The sequence below is a fragment of the Capra hircus genome, chromosome 18, assembly GCF_001704415.2.
Source record: "Capra hircus breed San Clemente chromosome 18, ASM170441v1, whole genome shotgun sequence".
Lineage (NCBI taxonomy): Eukaryota > Metazoa > Chordata > Mammalia > Artiodactyla > Bovidae > Capra > Capra hircus.
In genome coordinates, this window is record NC_030825.1 from 63,890,274 (window position 1) to 63,903,277 (window position 13,004).

At 63.2% G+C, this 13,004-nt stretch overlaps 2 protein-coding genes across 2 annotated transcripts; one reads left to right on the forward strand and one right to left on the reverse strand.

The window, feature by feature from the left end:
- Positions 4,640-12,056, reverse strand: KMT5C (lysine methyltransferase 5C). Its single transcript, XM_018063077.1, has 9 exons — positions 11,956-12,056; positions 10,049-10,307; positions 9,704-9,869; positions 9,229-9,338; positions 8,109-8,272; positions 7,974-7,993; positions 6,221-6,357; positions 5,976-6,136; positions 4,640-5,797 (listed from the first exon to the last, which is right to left on the reverse strand). The coding sequence occupies exons 2-9, from the start codon at positions 10,156-10,158 to the stop codon at positions 5,298-5,300; spliced, it is 1,368 nt and encodes a 455-aa protein (XP_017918566.1). The 5' UTR covers positions 10,159-10,307; positions 11,956-12,056; the 3' UTR covers positions 4,640-5,297.
- Positions 10,174-12,736, forward strand: LOC108638094. The gene is made up of 3 exons (XM_018063237.1): positions 10,174-10,243; positions 10,869-11,233; positions 11,985-12,736. The coding sequence occupies exons 1-3, from the start codon at positions 10,174-10,176 to the stop codon at positions 12,729-12,731; spliced, it is 1,182 nt and encodes a 393-aa protein (XP_017918726.1). The 3' UTR covers positions 12,732-12,736.

The window sequence follows — 13,004 nt, forward strand, 5'->3', positions numbered from 1 at the left end:
AGCACTGACCCCGTCTCTCCCTCCCTGCTCCAGACCATTCCTGGCTCTCCACCTTTCCCTCACCCCCATCCTCTTTGACTCCCCTCCCCTCCCCTCCCGGTACATCCCGGAACCCACCACTTGAGCCTCTCCCAACAGGGTGCCTCGCCTGGTCCCCTCGGTCTTTTCAGCACCTGTCCATGGCCCGGAGCAGCTCTCTCTGCTCAAATACGTCACTTCAGTTTCTCCTGCCAACCCCTCCCTGTGAGCACCTCCAAGACACCCGGAGCTCCAGGCTGAATTATTCTTTGCCCCTGCCCTACTTCATCTCTGAGCCTGCCTTCAGCCAAACTCAGGCACAACAATGCTGAGGTTCATCCTGATTCCAGATGCCTCTCAATATGTCACCTCTCCGGCCACCTACACCTCCACCACCACCACCATTGCCCTGAGCCAGGCTGAGTGACCCTTGACAGAACCTGGAGCCTGAGGGTTCTAGCCCGGTCCTGCCCTAGATGGACATGGGAGTGGGGGTGGGGTGGATTTGACTGTTTATTCTTGAAGCTGTCAGCCTCTTGGGGCAGCCTGGACCCCCAGACTCTGCCTGCAGTGATCTCATAGGCCCCCCATTCGACCCCAGGGTTCAAAGGTGGCTATTACTAATCATGTGATGACTTCCTGGCCCTCCCCCCCCACCCCGGCAAGCCTCCTGACCTGCATTACCTCAGTTTCTCCAGCTGTGCAGAGATGGTGCAAACCCCATTATCAGGAGAGGTGGGACGACGGGAGGGGCTAAGCGAGCTGGGGGAGAACACTTCCCCCCCCACCCCTCTACACTGCCCTCATCTCCCCCCTCCCCAGGGCACACCCCAACGTGCCATTTCCCACGATGGCTTCACCGAAACCTTGGCCTCAGGCTCCCGCTCTCAGACCGCAACCTGCAAGGCACCCGGGCAAATGAGGGCACAGGGTGTGGACTCAGACAGACAGACAGGCTGGAAGCTATGGCGAGGGGGGGGGCGGTGTGAGGCGTTCTCGCGACCTCCGCTGACCTGCAGACCTCTGGCCCACACAGAGGTGGCGCTGCCACGGGGAAGAAAGCAAGCCGCAGTGCCACGCGGGCAAGCTCTGAGTCACAGCACGGACCGGAGGCCGTCTGAACACTCGCTGAGGTCACCCAGGTAGTGCCGAGCACTACCTGACACCTGTGCGGCCGCGACCGCGGCCAGCCTCCCAACCTCCCCAGGCACCAGTTCCGAAGCAGCCCCTTCCCGTTCCCCCTTCTTCCCCTCTGGGGCCAGGATCCCGGCCCCATCCGTCCACCGCCTCTGGGACTTCTGACTCGCCCAGCCTCCTTGCTGGCCACCTCTGTCCCTTGGATGCCTGAGCCCAGGGCAGGGCCAGACCCACCTCACCTCCAGCCAGCAGACCAACGCTCTCAGGCCCCAAACTCTGGCTGTGAACACCTCCTCCACCACGCCCGGGCCAGCTTTGCCTGGCTACATCCTGAAACCCCCAGGTCAGCCTCCCAGGACAAAGGAAAGGGAGGCCTCCGGCATCTCCCGTCCCCCACCCCTCCCCCCACCTGCATCCCTGCTCCCCTCCCAGCTCTCCTCCTCTCCATCCTCAACCTCTTCCAGCCTCCTCTCATCAACACCACCCTCTTCCTGTCCCTCTGCAGCTCCTGCCTCCCCTGCCAGGTTCAGGATCATAGAATCAGAAAACCGTTTGCTCCGTGAGCCATCCGGGCGCTGTGCTCTGTCCACCATCCCATGAAAGCCACTGCTGAACCAAGCCCTGGGCCTCCCGTGAGCTCAGAGCTGGCCTCTCCTCTGGTACCTGCCTCTTTCCCAAAGACCTCAGAGCCTGGATGAGCTCTGAACATGGGTTCAAGTCCAGCCCTGAAGCCTGCCAGCCCCATGGCCTAAGGCCTCTGGGCTGGGGCCTTCTCACACAGATCACAGTGATAACACCTACACTTTGCAGGGCCGTGGGTAGGATGATGTCGTGTGACGAGTGAGAACAGTGTCCAGCCCAGCTGCTCTCAGGGGGTGTGAGATCTCCATCTGTCGGACAACCTGTGGCATGTCGGTCCAGTTCTGGTGCCCAATATCACACCGGGTGGTGGGGTGACTGACTGTCAGTTGCCCTCCTGATCGGCAAGCCCAGGATGACCAAACCCATCAACAGGGCCCTGGAGTTCCTGGTGTGGGTTCAGTCGCCTCAGTCATATGCAACTCTTTGCGACCCCATGGACTGTGGCCTGCTCCTCTGCCCACGGGATTCTCCAGTTAAGAATACTGGAGTGGGTTGCTGTGCCCTCCTCCAGGGGGATCTTCCCAACCCAGCCAGGGATTGAACTCATTTCTCCTGCATTGGCAGGTGGGTGGGTCTTTACCACTAGCACCACCTGGGAGCTCCTGAAGGCCGAGGGTAAGAGGGTCAGACAGCGCCCTCAAGGGGAGAAACGGGAGCCAGGCCCGAGTGTCCTGCCTGGCTCCCCTGCTCTCTCAGGCACAGCGTGCGGCACTTCCTGAGACTCTGGGCTTACTTCCCTTTTCTTTCAGCTCTCTCCTCCTCCTCCTCCTCCTCCTCCGGCCAACCTTCCCGTTTCCTTGCTCTGGTCCCCCAGTCTATGATGGGGTTCTCAGCCTGAGCCTTGACCCTCCAGCCCTCCCCCTGGGCTCGCCCAGCCCCAGATCTACCCCGACATTCCAGGGGCTGCCGGCTCACAGGGACGCCTCTCAGCTCCCTGTCGAGGCTGGGGCTCCATCTGCCTGGCGGCACAAGGTGGGCTTGGCGCAGTACCAGCTCTGCAGCCTCAGGCAGACGCGCCAGCCCTCCGGGGACCACCTGCAGAGGTGCGGGGCCATCCTGGCAGCGCTGCTGTGGCGGCAGACGCTGGGGCGCCTGGGCCATGATGGCGTCGGTTGTACTACCTAGCTACCTCCTTCCCCATCATCTTGTCACCCTAGCCCACAGGTCTCGCAGGGGACTGGCTTTGGCCCCGAGGGGTACATTTGGCAAGGACCACAGATATTTTTGTCACCACGGAGGGGGTGCTACTGGCATCTCTGGGTGGAGACTGGAGAGGCCAGCCCTGGTCCTGAGACACAGGACTGGCAGCTTAAGGCGGCAGCAGTGCTGAGGATGAGAGACCCGATCACTGCTTTCTCATCTCCATTGTTTTAGGGTCCAGACGCTTTTGAGGGTTGGACGAAGGCTCTCAGCCCTCTGGGCTCAGAACACACATGTGAATGTGCAGTTTCTACATGGGAAACGGGGCCCTTGGAACCTCCAGCGTCCATCCAGGCTGACTCCTGCTCAGGTGTCACATTTGTCTAGCAGGCATGGACTTCTGCTTGTTTAGAGGGACGGGTTCCTTAGTGACTGTCAGCTGTCTCTCTTCATCCTCCTCACTGCCACTTGCTGACTGGGAGGCCCTCTCCCTCCTTACTTTTAACCTCAGGGAGAAAGCTAACAAGGTTCAGCAGGACTCTCATGGAAAAAAAGACACTTTCTCGTTCTAAAAGGAATCAAACAGGCTACACATAAATGGTCTTTCCTGCTGGCTCAAATGGTAAAGTCTGCCTGCAAGGCAGAAGACCTGGATTCTATCCCTCGGTTAGGAAGATCCCCTGGAAAAGGGAATGGCAGTCCACTCCAGTATTCTTGCCTGGAGAATTCCAGGGACAGAGGAGCCTGATGGGCCACAGCCCATGGGGCACAAAGAGTCAGACACAATTGAGTAACTTTCATTTCAAACTTCAAACATACATGAAACAAATTTTAAAGTTAAAAAGAATAGTCACCTGCTTTGAACTGGCCACCCCGTTGGCCCACCCGGGTCTTTCAACAGTCCCATCAGGCCCTCCATGTTCCTCACCAACACAGCCTGGCCTTGTCAGCCTCCAGCGTAAACTTTTCCATGGTTGTCATGGAGGAGATAAACCAGGGCCTGCAGCCCACACCTGACCCCCAACACTTGCGATATGATCATGAGGCCTCAGTGAACAAGATGGAAAATGTCCACAAGACACTTTGCAGGGGGTTGGGGGGGGTGCCTGGTGTTAGGAAGCACTAATTGTCAGCTGTTAGTATTTCTGTAAAAGGGGGTTGAGGTGAGAATTAAGAGGTTGTGGGAGGAATTCTCTGGTGGTCCAGGGGTTAGGATTCTGGGCTTTCACTGCCATGGCCCCAGGTTCAATCCCTGGTCAGGGAACTGAGAACAGAACTGGATCTCAAGAAAGCAGACGATTCACTGTCCTGGCCTCATGCAGCTAGGCCAACCCAGATGACACACATGAGGGACTCTGACTTCAGACAAGGGTGATCTGGCCCCACGTGACCCAGGGTGAGTCACTCTAATTGCTGGACCTCAGTTATCTCATCTGGAAAATGGGCAGACTCCCCTCCTGCATGATATGATGGGTCTGGAAGCATTCTTCACAAGCAGTTTGTGTGGTAGTGCGATTCTTGCCTCTGTGCTTGGCCATCCTCAGAGTCCACTGTCCTTTCACCCTCCTAAGCTTCTCAGGGGCCAAAGTCTGGGCTGCCTCCTCCCAGTCTGGTCTCCCCATCAAGGTGTAGGGTTTCACCCTCCCAAAGGACATCTCTTTAGAACATAAATCAAAATGAAATGCTTCCAAGAGCGCTGCTTATAACAACGTTTTAATAAAATAAAATAAAAAGTTCAAGTGCTTCCAACCCCCCAACATATCCCATTCTGGTGTGGGGGAGCGGAGAGACCCCCCACACCCCAGTAGCACCAGGGATAGCACCATGAGAAAGATGAGGTCACACCCGGCCTCCCTGAGACCCACGGGGGTGGTGGGGACAAGCCCCTGGCCAACCCCCCTCGCCCCCCACTCAGACAGTCACAGGCTGAGAGCAAACTGACCCCTCCCCCACAGGGCAATGTCTAGGGAGGCCACCCAAGCCAGCCCCACCTCCCCCAGGCCTGCGGGGCAGCCCCACCCCTATGGCTTTGCTCCCTGGGCAGGTGGTGGGCAGGGAAGGCTCCTTCAGCCCTGCAGGCCGGGCTGGGGGTGGGGGCGGGGGCGGAGAGGGGGCAGTGGCCAGGGCTCCCTGCCAGGGTGGGGGTGGCTCAGGGGTCAGCAGTCACAAAGGGTCAGGGGTCAGATCCCTGGGGGTATCCAAGCCAACCTGCCCCCAGGTCAAAGCTGTGCTGGAGTCGAAGGTCAATTCCTTCCCAGAGGTCCAAGAGCTCCTTCTGGAGTGGCTCCCCGAGAAGCTGCCCAGGAGGGGACCAGGAAGGACACCCTGCTCTCCGGGCCCAGGTCTCCCTGTCTAGCCCATCATGGCCCATCACTGTTGACATCCAAGTCAATGGAGCCATGGCTGACCACCAGCCGCAGGCGCTTGGGTGGGGAGAAGGGGGTCAAGGCAAGGGCCTGCTTGGGGACGGCGATGGGGCCTGGGGTCCCGACGGGGGCAGGGTTGGCAGTGGCAGGCAGGCCTGGCGCCACGCGGCTCAGATCCACACGGACCACAGAAGGCAGCCCGTAGCGCCGGGCCCAGTGCCAGTCCTGCTGGGGGGCCCAGCAGGCGCGGGGGGCCTGACCCAGGGCCACCCGGGCCTCCGCCCGCAGGCAGCAGTGGGGGCCGCAGCCTCCCCACCGGTGCAGGGAGATGCGGGCAGCTCGGAGAACAGGAGGCGGCGGGGCTCGCCGGGGCTGCAGGCGTCGGCGCCTCCGGGGACGCACCCGGAGCTGGGGCTGAGGCAGCCACTGGAGCCAGAGGGGCGAGGCATCGAGTCGGGCGCTGCAGGGCGGGGGGCGCAGAGGCTGGCAGGCGGCTGTGGAGGCCGGGGGAGGGGAGAGGAAAGGGCAGCTGCGTGAGCAGGGCTCCTGCAAGGGCGCACAGCTCCTGCTCAGGCTGGCCGCCTCCAAGGCTCTTCCTGGAGGGACGAGAGAGGAGGAGGGCAAAGACAGGGCAGGGGACGGGCCCGCGGACAGCGCCCACCCAGTGCTCACCGCAGAAGGGGTCCCGGCGCAGCGGGGGTGGGTGGGCACAGGACCGGGGCCTGTCCAGACCTTGCTGCAACCGCCGCTTGGTCTCCCGGAGCTCGTACTTCTCCAGCGGCCGGGGTGGCAGGGGCTCCCTGGGCCGCAGTCGGAAAGCGCCCTCCCCTCGCCTGGGGGTGGGAGGGCAGTGAGGAGGGAGGGCTGGGCCCCCGAGGACGCACTTCCGGCTCCCGGCCCCCAGGCCCTTGGCCCACCTCTCGCAGGTGTAGCATTCACAGTGCTCGTTCTTCTCGCCGAAGAAGCCCTCGCCGTAGAAACAGGTCACCTCGTCCCCCGGCTCGATGTCCCGGAGCACCTTCACGCAGGCTGCGTTTCCATCTGCAGGCACAAACTGGGGGCCAGAGGCTCAGTGCCCCGCCCTGCGGGTGGCCTGGCTCCCCGCCCCCACCTCCTGGCCTGGCCTGGGCCCCTGGCCTCACCGCCTGCCCCTGGGATGGGCAGGGGCCGAGCCCTGGGATGCGCCCTGCCCAGGGCCTGCCCTCAGCGCAGGCTCCTTGACCCCCCCCCTGCTTTGCCTGCTCCCGCCCTCGCTGCAGGACGATGACCTAACCAGGCCTGGCAACGCAAAGGAACCGCTCCCTCCGGCCCATCCCCTGGCTCCTCGGTGGCCGGCCCGCACCGCCTGCTTCTGCTGCCTCCCCTTCTCCAGGCCCGGGCCCACCCCCAGCCCCAGTCCAGGATCACCAGCCCCCTCATCTGGCTGCTCCTGCCTCTAGGTTCCTCCTCTGGGAGAGGCGGGACTCCCACCCACCCGCCTGTCCATCTGTCTGCTGGTCTGTTCGTCCCAGGCTGACACACACCTGGGAGTGGCCCTGGCCTCTGGCCTGCCTGACGCCAGGACAGCTGCCTGGCGTCTCCTGAGCAGGCAGTGCCAGGTATCCGCATTCCCTCCGTGCCTAAGACCCCTCTGGAGCCGGCCCTTCAGGGTCTCCCTGCCCTGGGCTACCCACCAGCCTCAGCCTGTACCCCACGGGAGCTGCCATGGGGTGACCGAGCTCACACACGAGGGGAGCCCCTGTGCCGCGGCCTCCCAGCCCTCCAGCCTGACACCCCATCTGAGATGCCCTAGCGCACGCCCCTTCGCCCTCAACACCTGGGAAAACTCTCCTCCTCCTCCAGCGCCTGGCTCTGACTGGTACAGCCTCGGCTCTGCATCACGAGGGGGCTGGCACCCCCCTCACCAAGCCCTGCCTCCTCTCCCTCCTACCCACTGTCTGTGCCCCAAACCCCACAGGACACTGACACTCAGCGGCCTTCACAGCTGTGCCAGCAGGCAAGTTCTCATCCTTTCCCATCTGAGAAGAGAAACCAGGGCCTGGGCAGTGCAGCCAGGACTCCAACCTCCTCACGTGGGGGGCTCTGGAGGATGGCCAAGGCCAGGGAGGCCCACACTTGCAGGGCAGACGCCCAAGGCCTTGCTGGGCGTCACCCCTCAACTCCCTCCCACGCACTCGGTCCTCCACACACACAGAACAGGGGGCCTCTCTCTGCCTCCCAGGGCCTCCTATCAGGAGGAGCCCTGGATCTCCAGGCGGGCAGGGCTCTCTCTGACCTCACTCCCGGGGCCTCCCCCGCCTCCTGCTATCATCACAGCTGCAGGGGCTTCTGCCTGGGAGGCCGGGCGACAGGCACGGGCAGGGGCACCTCGGGCCTGCCCACCACCACCCTCCCCCTCAACCGGCCCCGCCCCCGGCCAAGGTTCGAAGAGGGGGCACTGCAGCCAGCAGGTGGCAGTGTGACTGGGTCCCAGTGTGGCTCTACCAGAGGCCCCCTCCTCCCTCCCGGCACGGGCAAGGACGGGTGGGAAGCTGCGCGGTCAGGTAGGGAGACCCCCCTCCCCCCCCCCCCCCCCCCCCCCCCGCCGCGACAGTTTCTAGCTCTTCACTGACCCGAAAGCTCCTCCCCACGTGCCCCTTCCTCCGCGGATGTGGGATCCCCAGGTCTCACCTTGCAGTTGGGTTTGCAGTCTGGAGCCAGTTGTGGGGGTGCAGGGGAGAGAAGAGACTCGGGTCAGAGGACCCAGAAAACTGGGGCACGCCCCTCCGCCCCTACCCCTGGGCCGGCCCCGAGCCCCGCCCCCACCGTGGTTGATGAAGGCGGCAGGGCCGAGCCACAGCTGAGCGCTGCGCTTGCGGGTCGAGTACATGATGCTGAAGTCGTTCTCCCCAGCCCTCAGCAGCTCCTCGTCGGCCTCCCGCAGCTCCGCGATGCAGCCCACCAGCAGCTCCAGCTTCTCGTTCTTCTTCCTGCCGAGAAGCCGGCTCGCTGTGGGTCAGTGAGTACCTCCCCAGCCACCAGGACTGGGGACGGGGGCCTCTCATCCCAAGCCTCCTGTGGGAAGAACTGATGCGGGCCAGCACGCTCCACCACCCAAATGTCTCTGAAAGTCACACTGCTGCCCTACACCCACAGATGCCTGGTGCGCATCCTCTCCTGCTCTCGGCTCCTCCGGTGCCCACTGCCTCAGCTTCCCGCGGTCCAGTCCTGCCTGGAAGACCCCCCAACCCAGGCACCCCAGGCTCTTCACTAGACCCTTCAGTCACTCTGTGGGTCTCAGCCTCGGCCTGGCTCCCAAGTACACTCTCAAAATTGCTCTCGGCTCCTCCAGCGCCCACTGCCTCAGCTTCCCGTGGTTCAGTCCTGCCTGGAAGACCCCCACCCAACCCAAGCACCCCAGGCTCTTCACTAGACCCTTCAGTCATTCTGTGGGTCTCAGCCTCGGCCTGGCTCCCAAGTACACTCTCGAAATCCCCAGGCAGGCTCAGGATGCGCAGCTGTGGTCAGCCCTGTGAGCTTGCACCACTACCACCTCCCTCCTCACTAGACTGCATGCAGAGGGCAGGGTTCCTCTTGCTTACTGTCTGGCCCTCGTACCCAGCAGTGATTGCTACTTGGCGGGGGGGGAGTCTGGTGAGGATGAGAGAAAGGACAGCAGTGTACTCTTGGGCACAAGGTCAGTCCTTTCCCAGCAGCCCCGGGAAGCCGGGGTCGCTGGAGGGGGTCTCATCTCCCGGAGGGCTGTGGTAGGCCAGGGGGGTCCTGGGGACCAGGCCCCGCCTCCTTTCTCTCAACATCGACATCTACATGGCCCTGTTGCCACAGTGCTGGGTCTCCTCCACAAGAGAGGGGGGTGTCTTCTCCCAGCTGTCCCTGGGAAGAGATGCCTCCTGCAAGGCCTGGGCTGCGAATCCTGCCCTCTTACCATGCACGAGTTGACACAATCTTGGCTCCATTTGTCTCCATGGAATAACGGGTACAGGGCAAGATGGTGAAGCCACTTTCAGGCAGGAAGGCGCGGAGGTAGCGATAGATCTGGGGGAGGTGAGGGGGTGGGTGGGGTGAGGAGCTGGGGCAGATCGTCCTTGGCCCTCTCCCTCCTGGGTTCTAGTCCTGCTCTGCCCCTGACTCACTGTGTGGTCTCAGGGGGCTCACTTCCCCTGCTGGGGCCTCAGTTTCCTCATCTGTCAAATGAAGAGGTTAGACTCCATCTCAGAGGGCCCCCCAGAGCACCTGTCCTAGCAGTCTCTGAGCCTTGCTTTAGATGGTCCCAATGGATAGGAAGTCAGGGAGTCCTGGGGGGCTGCGCTGAGGGTCTGCCCGATAGGGCGGAGGGCCCGGGACAGGTGGGGGAGACAGAACATGAGGGCCAAGGGGAGGAAAGGGAAGGGCTCCCTCACGTGGGTCTTGAGGGCAGCCTCCTGCCGTGGGCCCCGGCTCTGGAAGTAGTGGGCCATCCAGCCTCCCAGCGTCAGGGCCCGGTACGCAGCCTCCAGGTCCCGCTGCCTCAGGAAGGCCTCCAGAGCTGAGCGCAGGTGGTGCTGTCGTCGCAGGGGGGGCACGGGGCTGGGGGAGAGGGCATGCCTGGGTCCCAGGGCCTTGGCCTATTCCCTGTGGGCCTTCCCAGGCCCCACCCCCACCCCCGCTGGGAGCTGAGAGGAGGATGGGGCAGAGGGGTGGTGGTGGCGGGGCAGGGGTCCCGGGTCCCGATATCCCTGGGTCCACCGTCCCGGGGGTTGCCTCACCTGACGTTCATCTTGTGGGTGCGGAAGCCGAGGTAGGGGTCCAGGACGAGGCTGGTGGCCAGGTCGTCATTCTCACACAGTTCTCTGGCGGTTACTCTGTCGGGCCCCATGGTGCCCCACGCACCATGCTGCCTCTGGTGGTGGCAGCAGGGGGTGGGGAACGCGAGGCAGGGGCGCAGCGCTGGGATCCCGTGTGTATGCTTGCTCTCTGCCACTTGTGAGCCCTGTGAGCCTGGGGCAGGCCCTTTGGCCTCCTCATCTATAAAGCGGGGAGAGAAGCAGTACTGACTTCACAGGGCTCTCAGTGAAGGCGAAATACAACAAGTGCTTCTAACACTGGGGAGACCCCCCCCCCAAGGATGCCAGCCACTATCCTCAGTAGCTGCACCTCTGCAGCCTCCTGAGCACAGACATAAACCGCTTATGACAACTCCCCCGCCCCTGCCCACGCACACACATTCACAGACCCCATGTGTGCACGCAGATTCCCTAGGACTCCCATATACACGTACACACACACACACACACACGCGTGCGCGCGTGCTTGAAGGTACGCAAAGGTCCCTACAGACCAGGGAAGGCTGATTAATTGGCAGTCTGGGATAACCCTGAAAGCTTAGTCCTGCAGGAGGTGGGAGTCAGGGGGCCCCCAGCAGCAGCTCCGGCCCGGCCAGGCCCGGCCAGAACCGCTCGTTCCTCAGCCCACCCCCACTCTCCCGGCCTCGGCCGCCACCCCCCTCCCCAGCAGCCCTCGGGAGCCCTCCTCCTCGGAAGGCTCGGGGTGAAACCTCAGGCAGTCTGGAGGAGGAGGGGTGGTGAGGGGAGGGAAAGGCGAGGAAGGCTCCAGCACCTGCTCTCTCTCCAAGGATTCCGGGGGAGGGGCGCGGAGGACAAAGCGGGGGGAGGGGGCAGAGAAAAGGAACGTGTGGAGAGGCAGAGGAGGCCCAGAAAAAACACGGGAGAAGGACGGCGATTAGCAAAACGAAAACAAGCCTCCTAACCCCGACGGCGGAGGCCTGCCCGGCACCCACACCAGGGTGCTTCGGGGAGTCGACGGGGGACTGCGAGGAAGGGGCGCTACCGCGGCTGGGAAAGGGGGCAGAGACCCCAAGGCAGAGGAAAATTAAAGAGGGGGCGCTGCGGGACGGCGCTGGGACGCAACTGAAGCTGCAGAGGGGCGAGGAGGTAAAGGCAAAATGCGGACACCACAGGGAGGGAGCCAGGGCAGGGAGGAGGCCCGGGCTGCCCGCGGGGAGGTTTGGGGGCCCAGCGAGGACCCCAGGAAAAGCCAGCAGGGAGACCAGGGGTCCAGAGAAAGCACAGAAGGACCTGGAGGCCCAGGGAGGGTCCTGGGAAGGTAGAGGGGGGCGGCCCAGGGGTTCCACAACGGGGTTGGAGGAGCAAACGGGGCCAGGGGGAGTCCTGGGGCTCCAGGAAGGAACCCTGAAGAGCCGAGAGGAGCACGCCCGGGCTCTAGGGTAGGGCCTGGGTAGGCAGTGAGAACCCAGCCTAAAGGGCTGAGGTGCTGAGGAAAACTGGGGGGAGCAGACACGGGCCTGGGGAACACCTTGGGGGAGGGGTGGTTTCCAGGGGCCTGGGCAGGCGGCGAGAGTGCAGGGGACGCGCCTGAGGGCCAAGGACGGGAGTGCAGAGTCAGAGGGCGAGCTGAGGGTCCAAGGAAGGGCCTGAAGCGCGAGAGCGGGGACTAGGGGAGGAAGCACAGGGAAGGGGCTGGGCACCGAGAGCAGCCTGAGGCTCGCCAAAGGGCCAGGAGACGTGGGCGCCTGGGCACGAGGAGGGGCGGGCGGGCCAGGGGACAGACGGGGCTGGGGACGACCGGGAGCCAAGGCGGCGCGGGGCGGGGGCCGAGAAGGGGCTCAGAGGTCGGGCCCCGCGCCGCCCCTCACCCGCTTCTCCTCCTCCTCCTCCTCCTCAGGCGCCCGCGCCGCGGCTGCCACCACCTCCCACAGCCTCCTCCAGCTCTCGTCAGACCGGGTCGCCGCGCCTCCAGTTAGCCCCGCTGGGCCCACCCCGTCACGGCCACTACGGCCTCCCATTGGCCAAAGTCTCCGCCACTCTTCAATTGCCTAGAAGCTTGCGCCGCCCCCATTGGTCAGGCTCCGTTGTGCCCCGCCCCTATAGCCCCCCTTCGGTGCCCCTACAGAACCCCGCCACGCCCGCGTTGCCGTCAAAGCGCCGCCAACTGCACCTAGTGGCTGCCGCCCCTGTCCCTCCGCTGCTGCCATGGAGACGTATCCCCGCCCACAGCCAGAAGTTGACGCTCTCATTGGCCGAAAGCGCTGTCGTTCCGGGAGAAACTCGGGTTTGGGTCGGGTTATTTGGGTACAAGAGGGAAGAGGGAGGGTTCCGTCGGCTACAGAGCCCCAGTGTGATTGGTTGGCCTTGGAGCGACTCATGCTTCCATTGGCTAAGGTCTCCGCTTATCATCGTTAGGGTAACGCCCTCCCTGTTCTCTTTCTCTGGCGAAACCTTCGGCCACCAGAGGGAGAAAGCAGGAAAGCCGCGGCGAACCAGGCAGGGGGGTGAATGCGCGCGCACTTCTGTTCTTTCTTTCCATCCCCCCTACCCCCAACTCGGCTGGACCTGCGGTTGCCAAGGCGACAAAACTTTATTGACAACCCTGCCGAGTACAAAGGGCTTTTCCTTTCCTTCCCCGTTCTAGATCACCTTCTCGTCCCCCAAAAAACCCGGTTTAATTTTGAATAACCACAATAACACTCTGTGGGTGAATCGATCAGAAAGACGGAAGTGGGGGCTTTGGAGAAAGCCGTGACTCATGGGGCGCTCTCATGGGGCACCCCCCCGACGCCCCCAATAGGGATCACCCTCCTGCTACAATCCTAGAAGCGAACATAATTAGCAATTCATCACAATTACGCTCAGAATAATAGGCCCCACACTTGGAGCAGGCGGTCTTTGTTTTGTTGACTGCTAA